Here is a 16,459-nt window from a genome sequence, read left to right as displayed (position 1 = left end):
TTCAGTTCTGTGCGTGATCGATCATAAGTTGGAATCAAGTTTAGTTGTGCAGGTATAAAAGAAGATTAAATATTTGAAGACAAGAAGATTTCTTATTGGTTTCATATCTTTGTGTTTTGCTTCTTACACAAACTTGATCGTCTGTGATGCGACTAGATCTCGTTTATCTTTGATAGGCGATTGACTAACTAGTCGTAGTATATCGGCAAGTATCATTTGGTGGTTTTCTTCAGTATCCGAATCTAATAGCTTGTAAATCTAGATTTGATTATTTCGGTAATTCAGATATTGATTTATCTAAATCGTGCAAGGGAGTTTATTAGTTTAAACGAAAGAGCCTTTGTCATACTTAACAATAATATTTTATTTACTTATTGAGTTTTAAGAGTGGTTAGCAAACAGATTAGTAATTATTGTTTGAAAGACGATCCAAAGTAGTTGAGTGCTTGAAGTCTTCACAGCGGCTGAAGCAACTTAAAATAGTGGACTCTATCTTAGGATCCGCATGCATTGGCCAAATTGGTTATATTTGCAGGGATACTTAGGACACTAGGTAACTATGGGTAGGTTACTTGGTCTCAACTATGCAAAGTTGGTAGTGTTCTATGTATAGCGGCTTAATTTTGAGAATATTTAAAATTGGACTAGATCCCAGGGTTTTTCTGCATTTGCGGTTTCCTCGTTAAATAGACCTTGTTGTATTCTTTTACTTTACTTTCCACATTATACATTGTTTAAGTTAGAATTAAATTAAGTGCGTACTTGTACGTTAATCCAACACCGTGTGGTTTGTTATCTTCTTGACAGTCTCTGTCTATATTAGATTAGGCAGGGTATCAGACTTATAGGTTGATATCGAAAAGATTGTGGTGTACTTGGTACCCTCGTCATTTCAATTGGTATTAGCGCAAGAAAACACGAAAAGATCTAACAATCTGTATTTGGTGCGATCCAACCTATAAGATATGAGCTTAAATTCACATGAATCGATTTGAGTGAACGTACCGCCAAGATTTGATGGCACTAACTATCTGTAATTGAAATATGCTATGAGATCGTTATTTCAGTCGCGACTTTAATACTTGGTTATTAGTCGTAAAAGGGTACGAATGTTCGAAGGTGGAATATTTAGAAACATGGTTTAAACGCTTAGGGTTTTACTCAAATGAAGAAAAATCTCCTGCTAAGCAGAACTCAGATGGTTTGAATGCTATTATACACGCAGTGAGTCGATATCTTCAACATCATGTCTCCATGTGTGAAACTTCCAAGGAATCCTGAGATACTCATGAAATCGTATTTTAAGGAAACACACCAGAAAAAGAAGCTAGACTTCAATTTTTGTCTTCTGATTGGGAAAACCTTCGAATGAATGATAATGTTTCTTTTGAGGAGTTTCATGTAAAACTCTCTGAGATCATAAATGCCCATTGCTCTCTTAGAAAGATTATTTCTGAAAAAAGTTATAATGTGCAAGATTCTCAGATTGTTACACTCTAGATATGATTCTAAAAAACATGTTATCATGGAAGCAAATGATCTTTCGACACTTTCCCGAAGCTCCCTTGTTGGAAAGTTAAAGATCTTTGATCATGAAGTTCAACTAAAAGTCAATAATGTATGATTTAAGGCCTTAAACAATACTACTCAATCTCTGGAGAAGGTTATTATAAATTGGGATGAGGAACGTTATAAAGAAGACATGTCACTTGTTGAAAATAATATTTATTCAACAATTGCGCTTCTTTAACAAGTCATCATCCAAACAACCTTTTCCTCACATCAAGAAAGAAGTTGTGTATAAAGATGATGAAGAAACCCAATGCTTCAAATGTCGAAATTTTGGGCATATAGCCAAAAATTGTCCCAGCAAAAGAACCTACAAAGGTGACAGAGCATACCACACTACCCTTGATGATATTCCGAGGATAAAGCCTATGAATAAACATTGGATATTGTGATGCATTCTTTGCCGAGCAGTTGTCACATAAAGAAGTTCGACCAACTTCTCAAAGACTGTCTAGCTAATCTTGATGTAATAAGCAACGAAAATCTAAAATTCAAGAACTAAGTAATTTAAGAAATTCTTTGTCTGATAAGACAAAAGGAGAAAAAATTGAGCACGGAAAACATTCCAACAATTATTCTAAAATACAAAGAGACCGAAATCTTAAAAGGTGACTTACAACGTCTCTCAAGGAGTTCTTGTAGATTCTCGGTAATCCTCTGTGTACAAAAGTTTTTTAGAAACATGTGTGGTCTTGGGTATACTGGAAACACTTGTACAGGGAACAATAATTTTATCCGTGATAAATATGCTATGTCAAAAAGCATTGAGAATAAACATGATTTATTGATAATTCTCAATGCTTAGAAAATTCTAGATTTCATGCTATGTTCCTTTTGTGGAAGAAATGACCACACTTCAATTTCTGTTGGGATTCCAAGCAGAATAATAAATTCATAAAGAAACCCCAAAAGGGAATGAAAATTATGGAGTCTAATCTTAATGAATTTACCAGTCTAGAAATAAAATTGTAGATTCTTGTAGAAGAAAGGAACATAACAAGTTAACAACACAAGCAACTGTGTTCATCGATCATCCTCAGGTTGTTTCAGTTACATATGGTGAGATTGATTCTCAGTCCAACACAAATTGATTATGTTGGAAAATGCATTCTCACCTATTTCCCAATTCTGTTTCTGAGGAGGCATAAAAGTATTCCGAAATCTATTCAACAAAGTAACAACAATTCATGATTTTTTTTATGTGTTATGTCAGTATATTCTATTTCTGTAAACAAAATATTTTGTTTCTTATTTTTTTCCTATTTTCGATATTTATACTCATATCATGTCCGAATGAAAGTCACTTGATATCCAATGGAGAAACTTGTGAAAGATTTTTTATCATCCTCTATTTTCATGTGAGTCGGTCATGAATGAAACAAATTATAATCAGAAACTTAATCAAGTTCAATGAGATTCTCTAAGGAAACAGATCTTCATTGACAGATAGAGCATCAAGCATCATGAACAGATGCTCAAGGATTAAAAATAAATGCTTATCGATATTCAATCTCAACTACTTGAGATAAACAATCATACAACTGAAAAAGGATATGCTTAGAAGAATTTGGATGTTGAGTTTAATAATGATGTCATCAATACTCCCTTGATGACCCACGAAAATCTAGAATAGACTTTGTATTGATTTTCAGATCTCCATATTGTCTATCTAAACAACTATTAATAATATGATTAAGTTTTTATTTTAAATTATTTATGTCATTCTTGTGATAGTTATAATTGCATTGCATGATTGATTATCTCTTTGCTTTGCTTCCGGTTTATGAGATTCAGTTTCGGTTTTCACAAACTCTAATATTCCGATATCATAATATGGTTCCCTCTTATTGATTATGTGACTTTTTGATATATGAGGTTGCGGATATAACCTATTGGGTTGCTTTCTCAAATAATCATAAGTATATATTGATCAAACTCATGTGTGAAGTCACGATTATACTATTATCAATTTATGCTTCATAAGTTGTGTATTTAGTATACATATGAGTTTCGTTTTTATCTTTTTACTATTGGCACGTAATAGCTAAGACCTTGTCGATCTTTCTCTGGTAAAGGTTGTCTTATTTGTTATTCTTTTGTCTTGTAGCGAATAACAACTCACAAGGTGAGAGTTCTATATTAAACTGGTGCTTACACTATATATCTATGTGGAGAGAGTGGTTGTGGAAATCGGGGGAAGAATTTTGATAAACTCACTATAAAAACTTGATCGATCGGTATCTTAGTTTGTCATATCGAAAAATGAGGTAACTATTTGTATTTGTGCTAGTTAATCATTTTCATGTTAGCAAAAGATGATTTAATTGCCTCTTCTTGCTTTTTCTTAACAAAATGCGTCATAATTTTTTTGCTTTGTTACAATTGGTTCCGGTTAAGATAAACTAAGTCAATTAAGATTTTTGTTTTTTCTTAACGAAAAGAAGGTTCAATTGCTTTAGCACAATTGATTCATGATAAAAAAGACTAAGTTAATTTTGATCTTAATTAGTTTAGGCTTATCAAAACGAGATAGACGATTATTCAAGTCTAATCGTCTTCCATGTTGGTTTCTACAGAGCTCCACCCTCGAAAAACGACCATGTACCAACTGAATCAGAGTAGTCGCTAAAGCCTAGTTTCCTTGTAGTGATATATTTTGATTACTACAAATTAGTTGTCTCGTTAAACCTTCGTCTTAGGATCTCCAATCAGTAAGGTTGAGTATCCTTCAAGCAAATTTTATTTCATGAGCTTAAGTCCCATCCCCCTCGATATAATAACAAGCTATCACTCTTGATTATCCTTTCGCAGAAGGATCCAAAGATTTTTCTCTTGACTTCACTAAGTCTACAAAAATGACTTTATTGGCGAGTAGTTTTCTTAACGAATCAGCTTTCTCTGAGTTTTTCTAGATTTTCCTTGATAAGAAAACTAGTTATCTAACCTAATTTTGTATTGCCTGAATGAGGTACAATTATTTACAAATAACTAGATCCTGATAAGTAACTAAGTTAATTATGATCTTAGGATGACTTATCAAATCAATTCGGGAAATTGTTTCCTTTACAAGATGCTAAAACAAATTACTTAGGTAATTTCGGTTTTAGTATTGCTTGTCTAAATGGTACGATAAAGCTTCGTGCTTAACTCTTACATGAGTTCTTATGAACTAGCAAGATCCTTTCGGGTTTCTTATGTATTTTTCCGTTTCTTTGTCAATTTATGACAAAAAAGGGGGGAAATATATGTAGTATACATGTGATTTACAATTACCGAGAAATGATATATGTACTGAAAAGTATATATCTAATGAAAGAGTAAGGCATAGACTAAGGGGAGAAACATATCATCATGTTGTGTAGTATTACATACTACAAAAGAGGAATAACAAAAATGTTTGGATTAAATATCTACCTATATTTCCTTTAAGGGATTAAAGCTTTTGTTATCCAAATGCGTTAACACCGACATTCAGTTTTGAATATATGCAGGTTATTGTGATGTTGAAACTTGAAATCAAGCATATGAAGAATGAGTTAAGTGACTGTTACGTAATGTAATATCTTTATCTTTTGATTCAGGTATTCTCCATATGTATTAGAATTTTGTCACTAAAATTGACAAACAGGGAGATTGTTAGAGCATTGCTCAGTTGAACCCGCAAAGCGTTGGTATGTCAAGGTTGATTGTCATATTTTAGTATCAAAACTCAAAAGCCGCTTGATTAATATTACTATAGTCAACTTCGTTAGGTTAGACTAGTGAGTCTAGAAATGCTGAAACATACAAATATTACTCTAAAGACCTGAAATTCTGAAGACGTATAGACATTTATGAAGACGCAATCCTTCTACATGAAATTAGTAATACAAAACTTGACTTGCTTTCATTTCTATATCGTTACTTTAAAGTCGTTTAGATTAAAAACATAACATGCAAAGTTATGTACATGAAGCTCTAGTATAAGACTTGGTCATCTTATTATGACCAAAGTGTCAAAGAAGAATACAAAAGTTGTTTTACAACTTAGGTATATTGAATTAAGAAGATAATGCTTATCTTTTGAACTTCGTAATTGCGACATAGATATAATTTTTGTAACTTGTTACTAGATTGTGTAATGAACTTAGGATCGATTTCATGCTTAGAAAACTGTGTTTGATTACATGAGTTTAAGGAAGTAGACTTACAAACTTTTTCGTAGTTGAAAGAAATCAATAGGATTGGTGGTATGGTTTTCAATTAAAGATCTAAGGAAGGACTGATCTCTACTTATGTTGGGAACAATGTTAGAACTGATCCTTACCTATGTTGGGAGTCAAGACAATAACGATCCTTACCTATATTGAAAGTCAATGTAGTACGGATCCTAACCTATATGAGAATTAAGGTAGAACCGGTACCCACCTACATTGGGAGTCATGGTAGAACTGATCCCCATTTGCAAAACCGATTTCTTTAACCACGTACACTTTAGAGTTTGTATTTGGAAATTGGTTTGCAAAATATGGAAGTTCAATATGTCGACATAATGAGTAATTTGAACATGTGCATAAATCTTATCATGAGTGAAGACGCTCATCTTCCACAATTTGTTTGTAGGGACTTACATACTGCCAACATTAGAAGACAATTCATTAAATATCGTCGGAGAACAAAAAAATATTTATGATCTTGAATGATTATGGATATAATTTTGATCCTTTTAGATAGTTTTAATCATTTTATTTTCGGACATATTGAGTTGTACTTTTTTCTTATTTGGGATTTTATTGCAATAAGTTTTTTTCATAAGATTTTAAAAAGACGATTTATGTATGTTCAATATTTCCCGGTAGTCGGGGGATTGATGAACAAATGGTTTTGACTTTGGCAAAACTTTTGACAAAACATTCGTAAGATCTCATCTCATACATTTGCCTATTTGGGGCTAGTATGTTTTGTCAAAAGCCTTTGTTAAAGCCATTTGTTGACGGATCCGGATTCATTTTCCGGAAGCCTATATATTTACATCTTACGTAGAAGTTGGTGATCTGGGACTTGGGAGCTTATTGGGAGGCACATGCGTGTATAAGCAACCTCTAATGAGTTTTAAATCATCTAGTTGCTCCTTTAATGAAAGGAACCGTGCCAAGACCGGGTTCATTTCAAACCTACCATTCTTTCCTGTTTCCTCCTCAGCTCTCAAAACTTTACCCAAACTCCCATCCCAAAGTCTTATCTGTAGAAGATTCTTAGATTATTTTAACTATTGAATATCTTCTCTAGGGTTTGCATAATCACCCAATGGATTCATCTGGTTCCAACATGGTAAACATTTTCGACATCTATAGAAGATATTGTGGTAAACCATAAACCTCAGCCACATTTTATTTTTATTTTATATGTATTGGGGATTTCATTTTCGTTTGATAAATGTTTAATTTAAACAAGCTTGAATTCGAGACTTCATTATATCTGACACATTAATTTGAACATGGGTTTAGGTCAATTTTTCATGGGGAAATCGGTTTAGTACCCAATTCTTTTGTAGTGGCACTAGATTTTTATTTATCTTCTTGATTTTCTCTTATTTTCTTAAGTTGGATGTACTTGTAACTTATTGTTAACTCTTGCAATGCAGATATTAGGTCAAGAAGTGGACATGAAAATGCAAAGGAGGAATTAAATCTTCTTTTGAAGTTAATAGAGTCGAAAAGGATGATGGGTTCCTTGTCCTTGTAAGTGATTATAACTTTAATGAAAATGCATGATGTACTGTAGTGATATCCTCATGAAACTTTGTGGAATTGAATGACTGTATCGGAATAATATGTTTTCAGCAACATCTTAACTAGTCCTGTGCTTTGGAATGATATGTTTAATTGGATACAGTGTTTTGTTAATTGTTTAGGTAGATTCACATTTTTAAGGAATGCTTTTTCTATAAGATTGTTTCATATTTAGATACGTAGTATAGAAGACATCCTATAAACAAGGTAGACGAACTTCATCTGGTTCTCCTTCCTTTTCTCTCTTCACTTTCTTCTAATTGTTTGCTTCTACATTTTTACTTCATTAACCTGGAATATGGTTCTCACTCAAGTAACACACACACCCCAAAATAAAAAATGTTGAAATCACGCGCATTTGGAAGTACTTTGACTTGTTTATAGTTTTTGAGCTGTCTGTTTCTCATATGACCAAGAAATTGAGGTAATATTGCTTCAGTCTTCATTATACAGTATATCACAACCAACTCAATTTGTTATCCTTCAGTTTTAAGTGAAAAGGTAGTTGTTGTCATTGTCAAAATGTTTTCCTTCAGTTCGAGCCTCTGATCAATGTGAAACAAAATCATCTTTTTCCATGTCCAGGAATTCAATTTTCGGTGAGCTTCATGGGCTCATGTCACACCTGGACTTGATGGTGAGATTTCATTCTTCAACCTATACAAGCTCTTTTCATGCAACATGAGTTTGAATACAAAAGTCATCATCTGACTAGACTTTTCAAGTGAAGTTTGTCTCTTTTTTATTTCTTTTAGCTCTTTTCATTGTAGAGCCTATGGTTCACCATTGATATGTTTTTTGTAGGCAGATTCTTTTCAATTCACATGCTTCTATGGTTTTGTATTTTTCATGTGTCGGGAGAATGGACAAAGGAACATCAGTAAGTGCCGTATTGTACCATGAGTTCAGCTTATTTTTGAATCTTTAAGCAATGATGTTGCATTGCCTTTTTCCTTTCTTTACCCCTGAATAGTAAATACGAACAATGATGCTTGTCCTTTTTATATCCGAAGAAAAATTTTGAACAGTGATCTGTTTACTTTTTATACATGGGTTCTATCTGTTCTCTAAACTCTGATCCTGTATATTTTTGTTTTTTCAGCTATAAGTAAGGCCATAACAGCTTGGAAATTAGTTTTAAGTGGTAGGTTTAGACTGCTTAACCAGTGGTGCGATTTTGTCGAGGTACTATCTTTATTAGAAGTCACTATGTCCATGTGGTAGTGTTTATAACTTAGCTCGTTTACTCTCGCATGAGATAAATGTGTTACAGCCCTTCAAATTTTTCTGAACTGTTCTTGAAGTATCCTCTGTTTGACTTTGACATTTGAATTCGTTGGGGTTTTAACAGTACATACCTTTCCGGCATGTCTTTTTCTTCTTCCTTATTTGATCTGGTATTTGGTTTACCAAATCTCTTCACCTATGTTTAGAAACATCAACGGCACAATATCTCGGAGGATACATGGCATCAAATCTTGGCCTTCAGCAGGTGTGTCCATGAAGATCTTGAGGGCTATGATTCTAAAGGTAATCCCAAGGCTGCTCATCTATCATTTTATCAATATGCTTTCAACAAAAATGTAATTGAGGGCTATGATTCTGAACTGTTCTTGAAGTATCCTCTGTTTGACTTCATCAACATGCAGTTTTTCTCTTCTCGAAAACCAATGTTAGGCTTTCTACTTTTGACTTTATATTTTAATGTCAACTCTCATTTCATTTCTAGTTAATTCCATCATCCTGGATTTTGGGCCATGGATGTCCTGGTTGCATTTTTTATTTTGTTGCAAATTGCGGACCTTTAAGCTTAATTAACATCCATTTTTGTGTAGGTGCTTGGCCTGTTCTTATAGACGACTTCGTTGCCCACATGTACAGGTTGATTTTTTTACCAAAGTTTTGCTTTTAGGTGTTTTTTGTCATTTCTGTTTCATGAATCACTAAATATGAAAGACGTAGCAATACCACAATTGACCATTCTAAGAAATATAAAAGGCATCCAACTAATTTATGTATCATAGCCGACCACATGTAGAATGGTTGGCTGCACATCTGTTCTATCTAATTTATCTGGCTTGACTCTGGATTCTGGAACACCGCCAACAGACATGCATTTCAAGCATTTCTGATGGTAGGTCTTAACTTGCTGGCACCCATGGTTCCCAACCATAGTCAACACTCAACATTTATCGGAAATCCTGTTCAGACAGGGTGCATTAGGTTAATTTCTACTTGTGTGCGACAAGTTAGATTCTATATAAGTTGTCTTGGCACTCTACAACATGACTAGTTTATCTTTTCTAATGGCCTCAAATTCCTAACTAATGCGCTAATGTGCTTTTTGTCATGTTGATTGATAGTACAGAATTACTCGATCCAACAGTTGTAGCAGTCTGAATATTCTTTTGAAATGTGGTGATCCAAAAGTGCAATCATGCATATCTGATGATGCTTTCCCTGGTCTGTTTGAGTTGATCCTGAAATCTGCCTTTTATTTCACTTCCTTCTGATTTGAACTTTTTTCACATTTTACAAAATAGTAAAATACAGCCTTGTTCTAAACAAGTCAATGTTAATTGTGTTATGCAGGACTAGATATCTTTTCTGGCTCAAAGAGGAAGTCCTTTTCCTACTCCGGCGAAATGGATTCCTTGGATTCCTGTTCAAACTCTAGAATTGGAACTTTATTACAGTGCAAGAGAGGTAGGGAAACTTCCTGGGGCAACCAGCAAGGAACGTCAGAGGCCAATCAACAAAGAAATGCCATGGGTGATGACTATATGGAAATGGTTAAGCCCGAGAACTCATTAGATCCCAGGACTAACTCAATGTGTGTGGTTGAAGGTAGCTTGTCAAAGGGCTTTGCAGGACTTCTTTCTACAGGTTCTTATAAACCCTAAAAATATCACACCATTTTTGCACCATGGTAAATATTCTGGTAGGGTCACAATATGCATGTGAATTGCTAAACGCCAAAGATAATTATATAGATGTGAATTCATTTTGTTTTTTAATACTTTTCTGGGCGTTTTGGTTAAGATCAAGGGTATAACTGTTAGTATCAGTTTACTTTCTTATGCTACCTAATACTATGTCTCCTTTTCTCGTTGGGGTAAAATGCGGATAGATTACAAATTTAAGGAACTTCGTCAGAGAAGGTAAATCTGGGGTTAGAGATGAACATGTCATGCAAGATTTCAGGGTTAAGCAGCCACACCGGTACTGCTTAATAACATAGACACCACATTAGCAGCAGTAGTGGACCAAAGGTGCATTGAGATGGTGGATTTTGGTAGCATCATACTCTTTAGTTTTATTGATTAAAGGGGAAATTCTCATAGCTAGTTAGACACATACATTCTTGCAGCTAATTCGACTAAAACTACTAGTTCCTTGCACCATTTATTAATGTGCCGACAACGTCATGTGTGTGTGTTGCTGGTGAGGATGAACATTTTGGATAGCAGAAAGAAGTCATGTCCATGCAGCGACATTGAGGAGGCTGGGATCTGGTGCACCTACACGCCTTGCACTTTGCATGACATTGAGGCTTGATGTCGGTACACTGGCATTGTGGTGGGATTGATTTTGTACAAGGACACAAATCACAGCATCCTGTAGCGCCCATCTGCTCCTTTATGCTTGGCTGATCATCTGCTGATAGCGGAGAAACAAAACACAAGATAACATATTTAAGATTTTAGCTAGTGAACAATTAGTAGGTATTTTACTGAAATATGTAGATAAAATTCTTAATGAAGTCGATTTGTATACCTTGGAGTACGTTAGAGTCACGATCATCCATTTTGTTAACTCCGATGAAGTTATGGATGGAAGAAGACAAGTCAAGTGTTTCTTCAGCTTCAGCGGTAGTTCTAGTACTCCTAGATGAAGTTGTTGCTACCAACACTACGAACAAAGTTAGTATTACTACTGCTAGTTTTGATGATGTTTGGGGATTCATCCTTCTCCGATCAGTTTTTTCTTCTAAAATTTTGGATGAAATAGTTGGATGAGTTGTGAGTTGCAGACTTGCAGTTGGATTCTTTGATTTTCTTTGATCCCTTTATTTATAGACCTATCTCTCACTCTCTCTCTCCATCTCACACAATTATTGATGGGTGTTACTGCTACATGCATGTTCCAGCAAACATGTGATTCACGAGGTGTCCTACTCCTATTATGGTTGTGTTGGGTATGGACAATGCGGGTGTTAATTAAGGATTTTATTTGCATGCAACACCGAAGTACCGAACCATTGTAATTTGCATTGAAAAATGTAAAATTAAGGAACATTTACCAAACATGCATTTATTGATAGTGAAGTTTTGCATTCTTCAATGTAAATTACATTATCCTGACTAAATTGGGGCTTATAAGGATTAATCTGGGCCTATCACTACGTGACAAAAAAGAGACATTTTGAAGTAAAATGAAAAATCTCTTAACCAATTATTTTTTTAATAGCTAATTTATTCCTGATTAATTAGTGTTAATTTTGTGATTAATTTTGTAGTATCAATTGGGTTAAAGCAAGAGATAGAGATAGAAATAGAGAAGGAGAAGAACTTCTTATTGATAAAGAGGCATCAATGATTACATACATATAATGTTCTTTATATATAGGAAAGGGAAAACCTAGTTATCTAATGGACCGCACACCCATGGCCCACAGGCTCTATAACACTCCCCCTTGTGTGGTTCAATAACAAAGCTTTATACATGGTACTTCACATATAGTGCCTTGAATGTAGTTCTTCAAATGTCGTCCTCTCCTTGATGACTTGTGCCGAAATCAATCGCCTTACTAAAACTTTGACAAGGAAAAACCCAGTGGGATAAAACCTTGGTACAACTCTTCACATGTTGTCTCTTACTTTACATGTAGTTCATCACATGCAATACGATCTTCACAGATCGATGAGTCTAAGTTAATTGCCTCGTTAAAACTTCGCCAGGGAAACCCAGAGGGACAAAACCTGAACTAAATAAAAAGAGTACAATATTAAGCAAACTTAGAACATAGTTGGACTCGAATATGCTGCCTCATTAAAACCTTGACAAGGAAAACCCACTGGGATAAAACCTTGACGAAGGGAAAAGAGTACAACGTGACAGATGCAAGTAAAGGTGATCTGTTGCAGATCACTTTGTTTCGTTGAAGTTGACTAGTTGCTTCACAACTCATAAGGCAGAAAATCCTTGTGGGAAAGGCAATAGCCTTAGTTGGGAAATTACTTCCCGGTATTTGTTATTGTCTCAATAAAAACCTTGCCGAGCAACAAAACCCTGTGGGAAAAAGTAACCTCGGTGAAGGAAAAGAGTTCAACACACAATTAGATGTTCCCTCTGATGTCAGATAATTTTCATTAGTTTGATGCAGTCAAGAGGAGTTTATCACACTTTACTTTGGTGACTTGGATGTTTATCGAACCATGTTGTTGATTCTGGAAGTTACGTTGCTTAACGGACTACCGTGTTTCCTTTCTTTGAAGTCCTATTATCTTTATGTCTTCAACGTTCAACATACTTGATGCTTTTAGTATTGTCTCGCTAAAAACCTTGTCGATCGAGTAACAAAACCCTTTGGGAAAAACTATTCTCGATCGAAGGGAAAAATAGTACAACACAACTTCAATTTCGAAGTAAATTATGTCGACATCATATCCTTGGATCCTCCCCCTGATGTCGGCATCTCCCCCTGATTACTTTCAGAGTTGTTCCAGACTGTTCCTTTAGTCATGTACTTTTCGAAACTGAATATCGGTAATAACCTAGAAAATGGTCTACCGTATCTCCCCATGATTACTTTCGTTGGAGAAGATATTATTGTTCCTTTATAATCAAAAACCTTCGGATTGCACTTTCGTTAGCATTCCTTTTCATGTCTTTGCATGGATAAAACAAATTTATGTCAATGGTTACTTTTAAGCACATGATTGCACTTACTATACCATTCCAATGACGTTGCGTTGGCGCTGAGCTATATCTAGATAACAAGCTCATTAAGGATGAACATTTGGTCGAGTACATTATGCTAAGTACAATAATGCGTCTATTATACGTAGATAAGGAAATTTCATCTCCCGACCCAACTTCGTCATCTTCCTTTAGACAAATTGGTCATTTATGTACATTTGACACTCGACTAATCATGGGGCTGCTAGCAGCATGCACGTCCTTAGATCGAGATTTCCCAGGATTTTCATCTCAAATTCAGATCTAAATAGCTTGTAAGATCTCTTATTTCATTAAGAGTACTTATCATGTCCATACCGTCGACATAGATAGCTATAATTCTGATCAGGAACTTATTTAATATGCATGGCACGACACCTTACTTGTTTATCCCTTCCCAATCAAATGGTCACTTAGACGGGTATACAACATCCGTCTGATTGTTTAAATCAATAAGTTAGTGATGTAAACACACTCTGTGGTTTAGAGTCATTCGACTTGGGAAGCAAAAGGCCATCATGCACTATTGCAAATATCTTTGTGTCTAAATCTCTAGAGATATAACCACATCTACTATGTTTCAATTTCTTTTGAAACTACCAAGCAAACTAATTAACCGAACATTATGATGTTCAAAAGAGTAAGCGATCCAGGGGTTTGTGAGAAACCTCGGGCCACAAGGTGATTTTTTATACTTTAAGACTATTCTTCTCACTACACTTTGTGACAAATAACCACATATTTCCCACAGACTTTACACTAGGTTGGTTAGCACTACCACATCAAATACCCGTATATTTGTCAAAGAACTAAGTTCTTCCTGGATTGCATAGGCTAAATATGCTGTTTATTTGAAATTAATCAATATAAAGCATGGTTCGATCTCATTGTGCTCTACTTATGGAGCAACTATTTATGGATTATATCATCATTGTGCACGCATGATCCTTCCATTGACTCATATGCATTTTCATAATCCGTCAGGATTTCATTGTTCTCTAGAATCATTTAAAACTTCGGAGCGTCCTCCAGTTTGATTCATGGACATATTCAGAGACAATCTTATGAGATGATTTCTGATGATATAATTAAGTTGTGCCTTATTCACCTACTTCATTTCTAGGTGAGGATTGATCAAACCAAGTGGTCTCTCCAACTTCCTTTATGGAGCCACGGCCTCAACCACACTTCCACTGAGTGTAGTTGCAACACCTTAGTCTATGGTGTATAACCCGTATTGAGGATTTGTAACTTTGCAGGTAGGTTTGCAGATGGCATGTGTGATCTCATCACTTTAGCAACATCAGTGTACATTCTGAAAATCGAATATTCTTTATCACTTCACATTTACATTTATGGAGTACAAGAATCAATATGAGACACAGTGGGAACACACCACGACAATTCCTGTCGTTCCCTTAGAAAATACTTTTTGTTATCTCCCCCTAACGACGAGAAGACTGTCTCATTAAAGTGATAACCCGCAAATCTAGAGGTAAGAGATCTCCTGCCAAAAGTTTTAAAATGCGGATAATTGTTGGGAACTCATTTCCAACTTAAATACTTAATAGTTTTGAAGACCCATGGTACGATGTGGAGTCGTAATGACACATATATAGTGCAACCAAAAATACGTAAGAACACGAATGTCAGGCTTAAATCCAGTTACCAACCGGTACGCATAAAAGGTTGACTAATATTTGGTTCTAAAAACGAATTAAGTAAGATGCGTGTAATATTGCATATTCCCAAAGCAATAAAGGATAGGTTGGTATGCATAACCTATTCCTTAGGCACCATCTGTAACATTTGATGGTAGCCTCTGTGAGACCATGGGGTATAAGATTCTCTACATTGATCCTGTTAAACATGCAATAACCATCAAGTCCGTTTGATGTATACTCTTGGGAATTGTAACTAGTCCAAAGTATCAAAACATTCACCAGAGCCATAAGTCACTTTTAATGGTCCGCATTCTGCATGAATATTTTTCTAAATTTCACCTTATTTTCTTTGTAATATGGAATTTTTACCGTTTGCATCTTCGGATGGTCTCAATCCTGTTTTACTGAAGACTTTGTAAAAATGAGTGATATGCTTTCTTACCTAAAAGCATAATGGGAAGGGAGGGTTGTGGATATAGTACTTTAGAAAATACTTATTGATAGATATATCGTCACTTCGCATACTGTCAATATTTTTCCCATTTTCTCGCCACTCAAACACAGTGATGTACATATGATTCCTTTCAAAACGAAACATCATGTCACAACCAAGGTGCCTTTATGGTTATGTCAAAGCATGTATGAGTCAATTCCAACACTTCATTGTCGGAGTCAATATGGATTCAATAATCCAATCACTATAGTGATTTACATTTCACTAGATTGACTCATTAGTTTCTCTAAAATATGTTTCCTTCCACATGCATTAGAGATATAAGAGATGCAATCAATTACATTCTCATCATCATGAGTTTCCATAGGACATCCACTTGCATGGGTCTCTTTGGAATTTAACAAGGTAATTAGATCTCGGTACATATAGAGCTTTTGTGACTTTTAATCTTTGTTCCATCTTGGTAACAAAATTTGAGCAGTGCTTCACTCGATGATCCAATCATCATAGTCATATTATAAAGAATTATTTAAAAAAAGAACTAGTGGATATTCCTTAAATTAGTGGGAGAAAAACCATTATAAGTTATACATTGAGTCTTGAGAGATTTAATAAGTGGTGTGTCCTTATTGCGTGACAAAAGTGGGATTCAACTCAATACTTTAGAGTGAATATATGTTACGTTTCATCCAAATATATCTCAAGTGCTTTAGAGAATTTATGTCTCATGGGAATGATGTACTTTTCATTCAAAAAAAACGCAGACATTGGATCTAGTTCAACTGAATAAGATAGTCAATTGGCCAGACAAAGTTCTTGTTGCCATTAAAGTTGATGTGAATTTTTTTTGCTACTATAATACCTGCATTACATTGCTTGTACCAATACCGGTAAGAAGATTCATTCCCAACTCTTTGGTGAGAACTAGAATTACATCTTAGCTTCATCCCATGTTCAATCGATACATGTACTTTGGTGTCATTACTACTGGGAAAAAATACATCTTTGTCTCATGATATATATGTCTCTTTTCACATGCT

The 16,459-nt window shown here is 34.8% G+C and overlaps 2 protein-coding genes across 5 annotated transcripts; one reads left to right on the top strand and one right to left on the bottom strand.

Annotated features, from left to right (window-relative positions):
• Positions 1 to 6,698: 6,698 nt before the first annotated feature.
• On the top strand, positions 6,699 to 10,381 carry LOC113275911. 4 transcript variants are annotated; one of them, XM_026525486.1, is made up of 9 exons: positions 6,699 to 6,913; positions 7,193 to 7,289; positions 7,926 to 7,977; positions 8,145 to 8,220; positions 8,443 to 8,525; positions 8,774 to 8,870; positions 9,176 to 9,221; positions 9,709 to 9,803; positions 9,933 to 10,381. In XM_026525486.1, the coding sequence occupies exons 1-9, from the start codon at positions 6,856 to 6,858 to the stop codon at positions 10,241 to 10,243; spliced, it is 915 nt and encodes a 304-aa protein (XP_026381271.1). In that variant the 5' UTR covers positions 6,699 to 6,855; the 3' UTR covers positions 10,244 to 10,381. The 4 variants fall into 4 exon arrangements, with proteins under 4 accessions (XP_026381271.1, XP_026381274.1, XP_026381272.1 ...); XM_026525489.1 differs by having other exon boundaries at positions 6,706 to 6,879; XM_026525487.1 differs by having other exon boundaries at positions 6,706 to 6,913; positions 8,202 to 8,220.
• A 249-nt stretch (positions 10,382 to 10,630) lies between these two features.
• On the bottom strand, positions 10,631 to 11,396 carry LOC113275912. Its single transcript, XM_026525490.1, has 2 exons — positions 11,118 to 11,396; positions 10,631 to 11,000 (listed from the first exon to the last, which is right to left on the bottom strand). Exons 1-2 carry the CDS (start codon positions 11,305 to 11,307, stop codon positions 10,729 to 10,731), a joined length of 462 nt encoding a protein of 153 aa, XP_026381275.1. The 5' UTR covers positions 11,308 to 11,396; the 3' UTR covers positions 10,631 to 10,728.
• Positions 11,397 to 16,459: the final 5,063 nt, after the last annotated feature.

This window comes from Papaver somniferum, chromosome 4, assembly GCF_003573695.1.
Source record: "Papaver somniferum cultivar HN1 chromosome 4, ASM357369v1, whole genome shotgun sequence".
Lineage (NCBI taxonomy): Eukaryota > Viridiplantae > Streptophyta > Magnoliopsida > Ranunculales > Papaveraceae > Papaver > Papaver somniferum.
The sequence above is the reverse complement of the archived record's forward strand: the minus strand, read 5'-3'. Positions and strand labels throughout refer to the sequence as shown.

Bases quoted from the DNA above. Each gene is read 5' to 3' on its own strand.
- LOC113275912 (XM_026525490.1), bottom strand. From the start codon at position 11,307: ATGAATCCCCAAACATCATCAAAACTAGCAGTAGTAATACTAACTTTG. The intron at 11,001-11,117 runs GTATACAAATCG...CTCCGCTATCAG, and splicing joins TGACTCTAACGTACTCCAAG to CAGATGATCAGCCAAGCATA.
- LOC113275911 (XM_026525486.1), top strand. From the start codon at position 6,856: ATGGATTCATCTGGTTCCAACATGGTAAACATTTTCGACATCTATAGA. The intron at 8,221-8,442 runs GTAAGTGCCGTA...TTGTTTTTTCAG, and splicing joins GAATGGACAAAGGAACATCA to CTATAAGTAAGGCCATAACA. The intron at 9,804-9,932 runs GTCTGTTTGAGT...TGTGTTATGCAG, and splicing joins ATCTGATGATGCTTTCCCTG to GACTAGATATCTTTTCTGGC.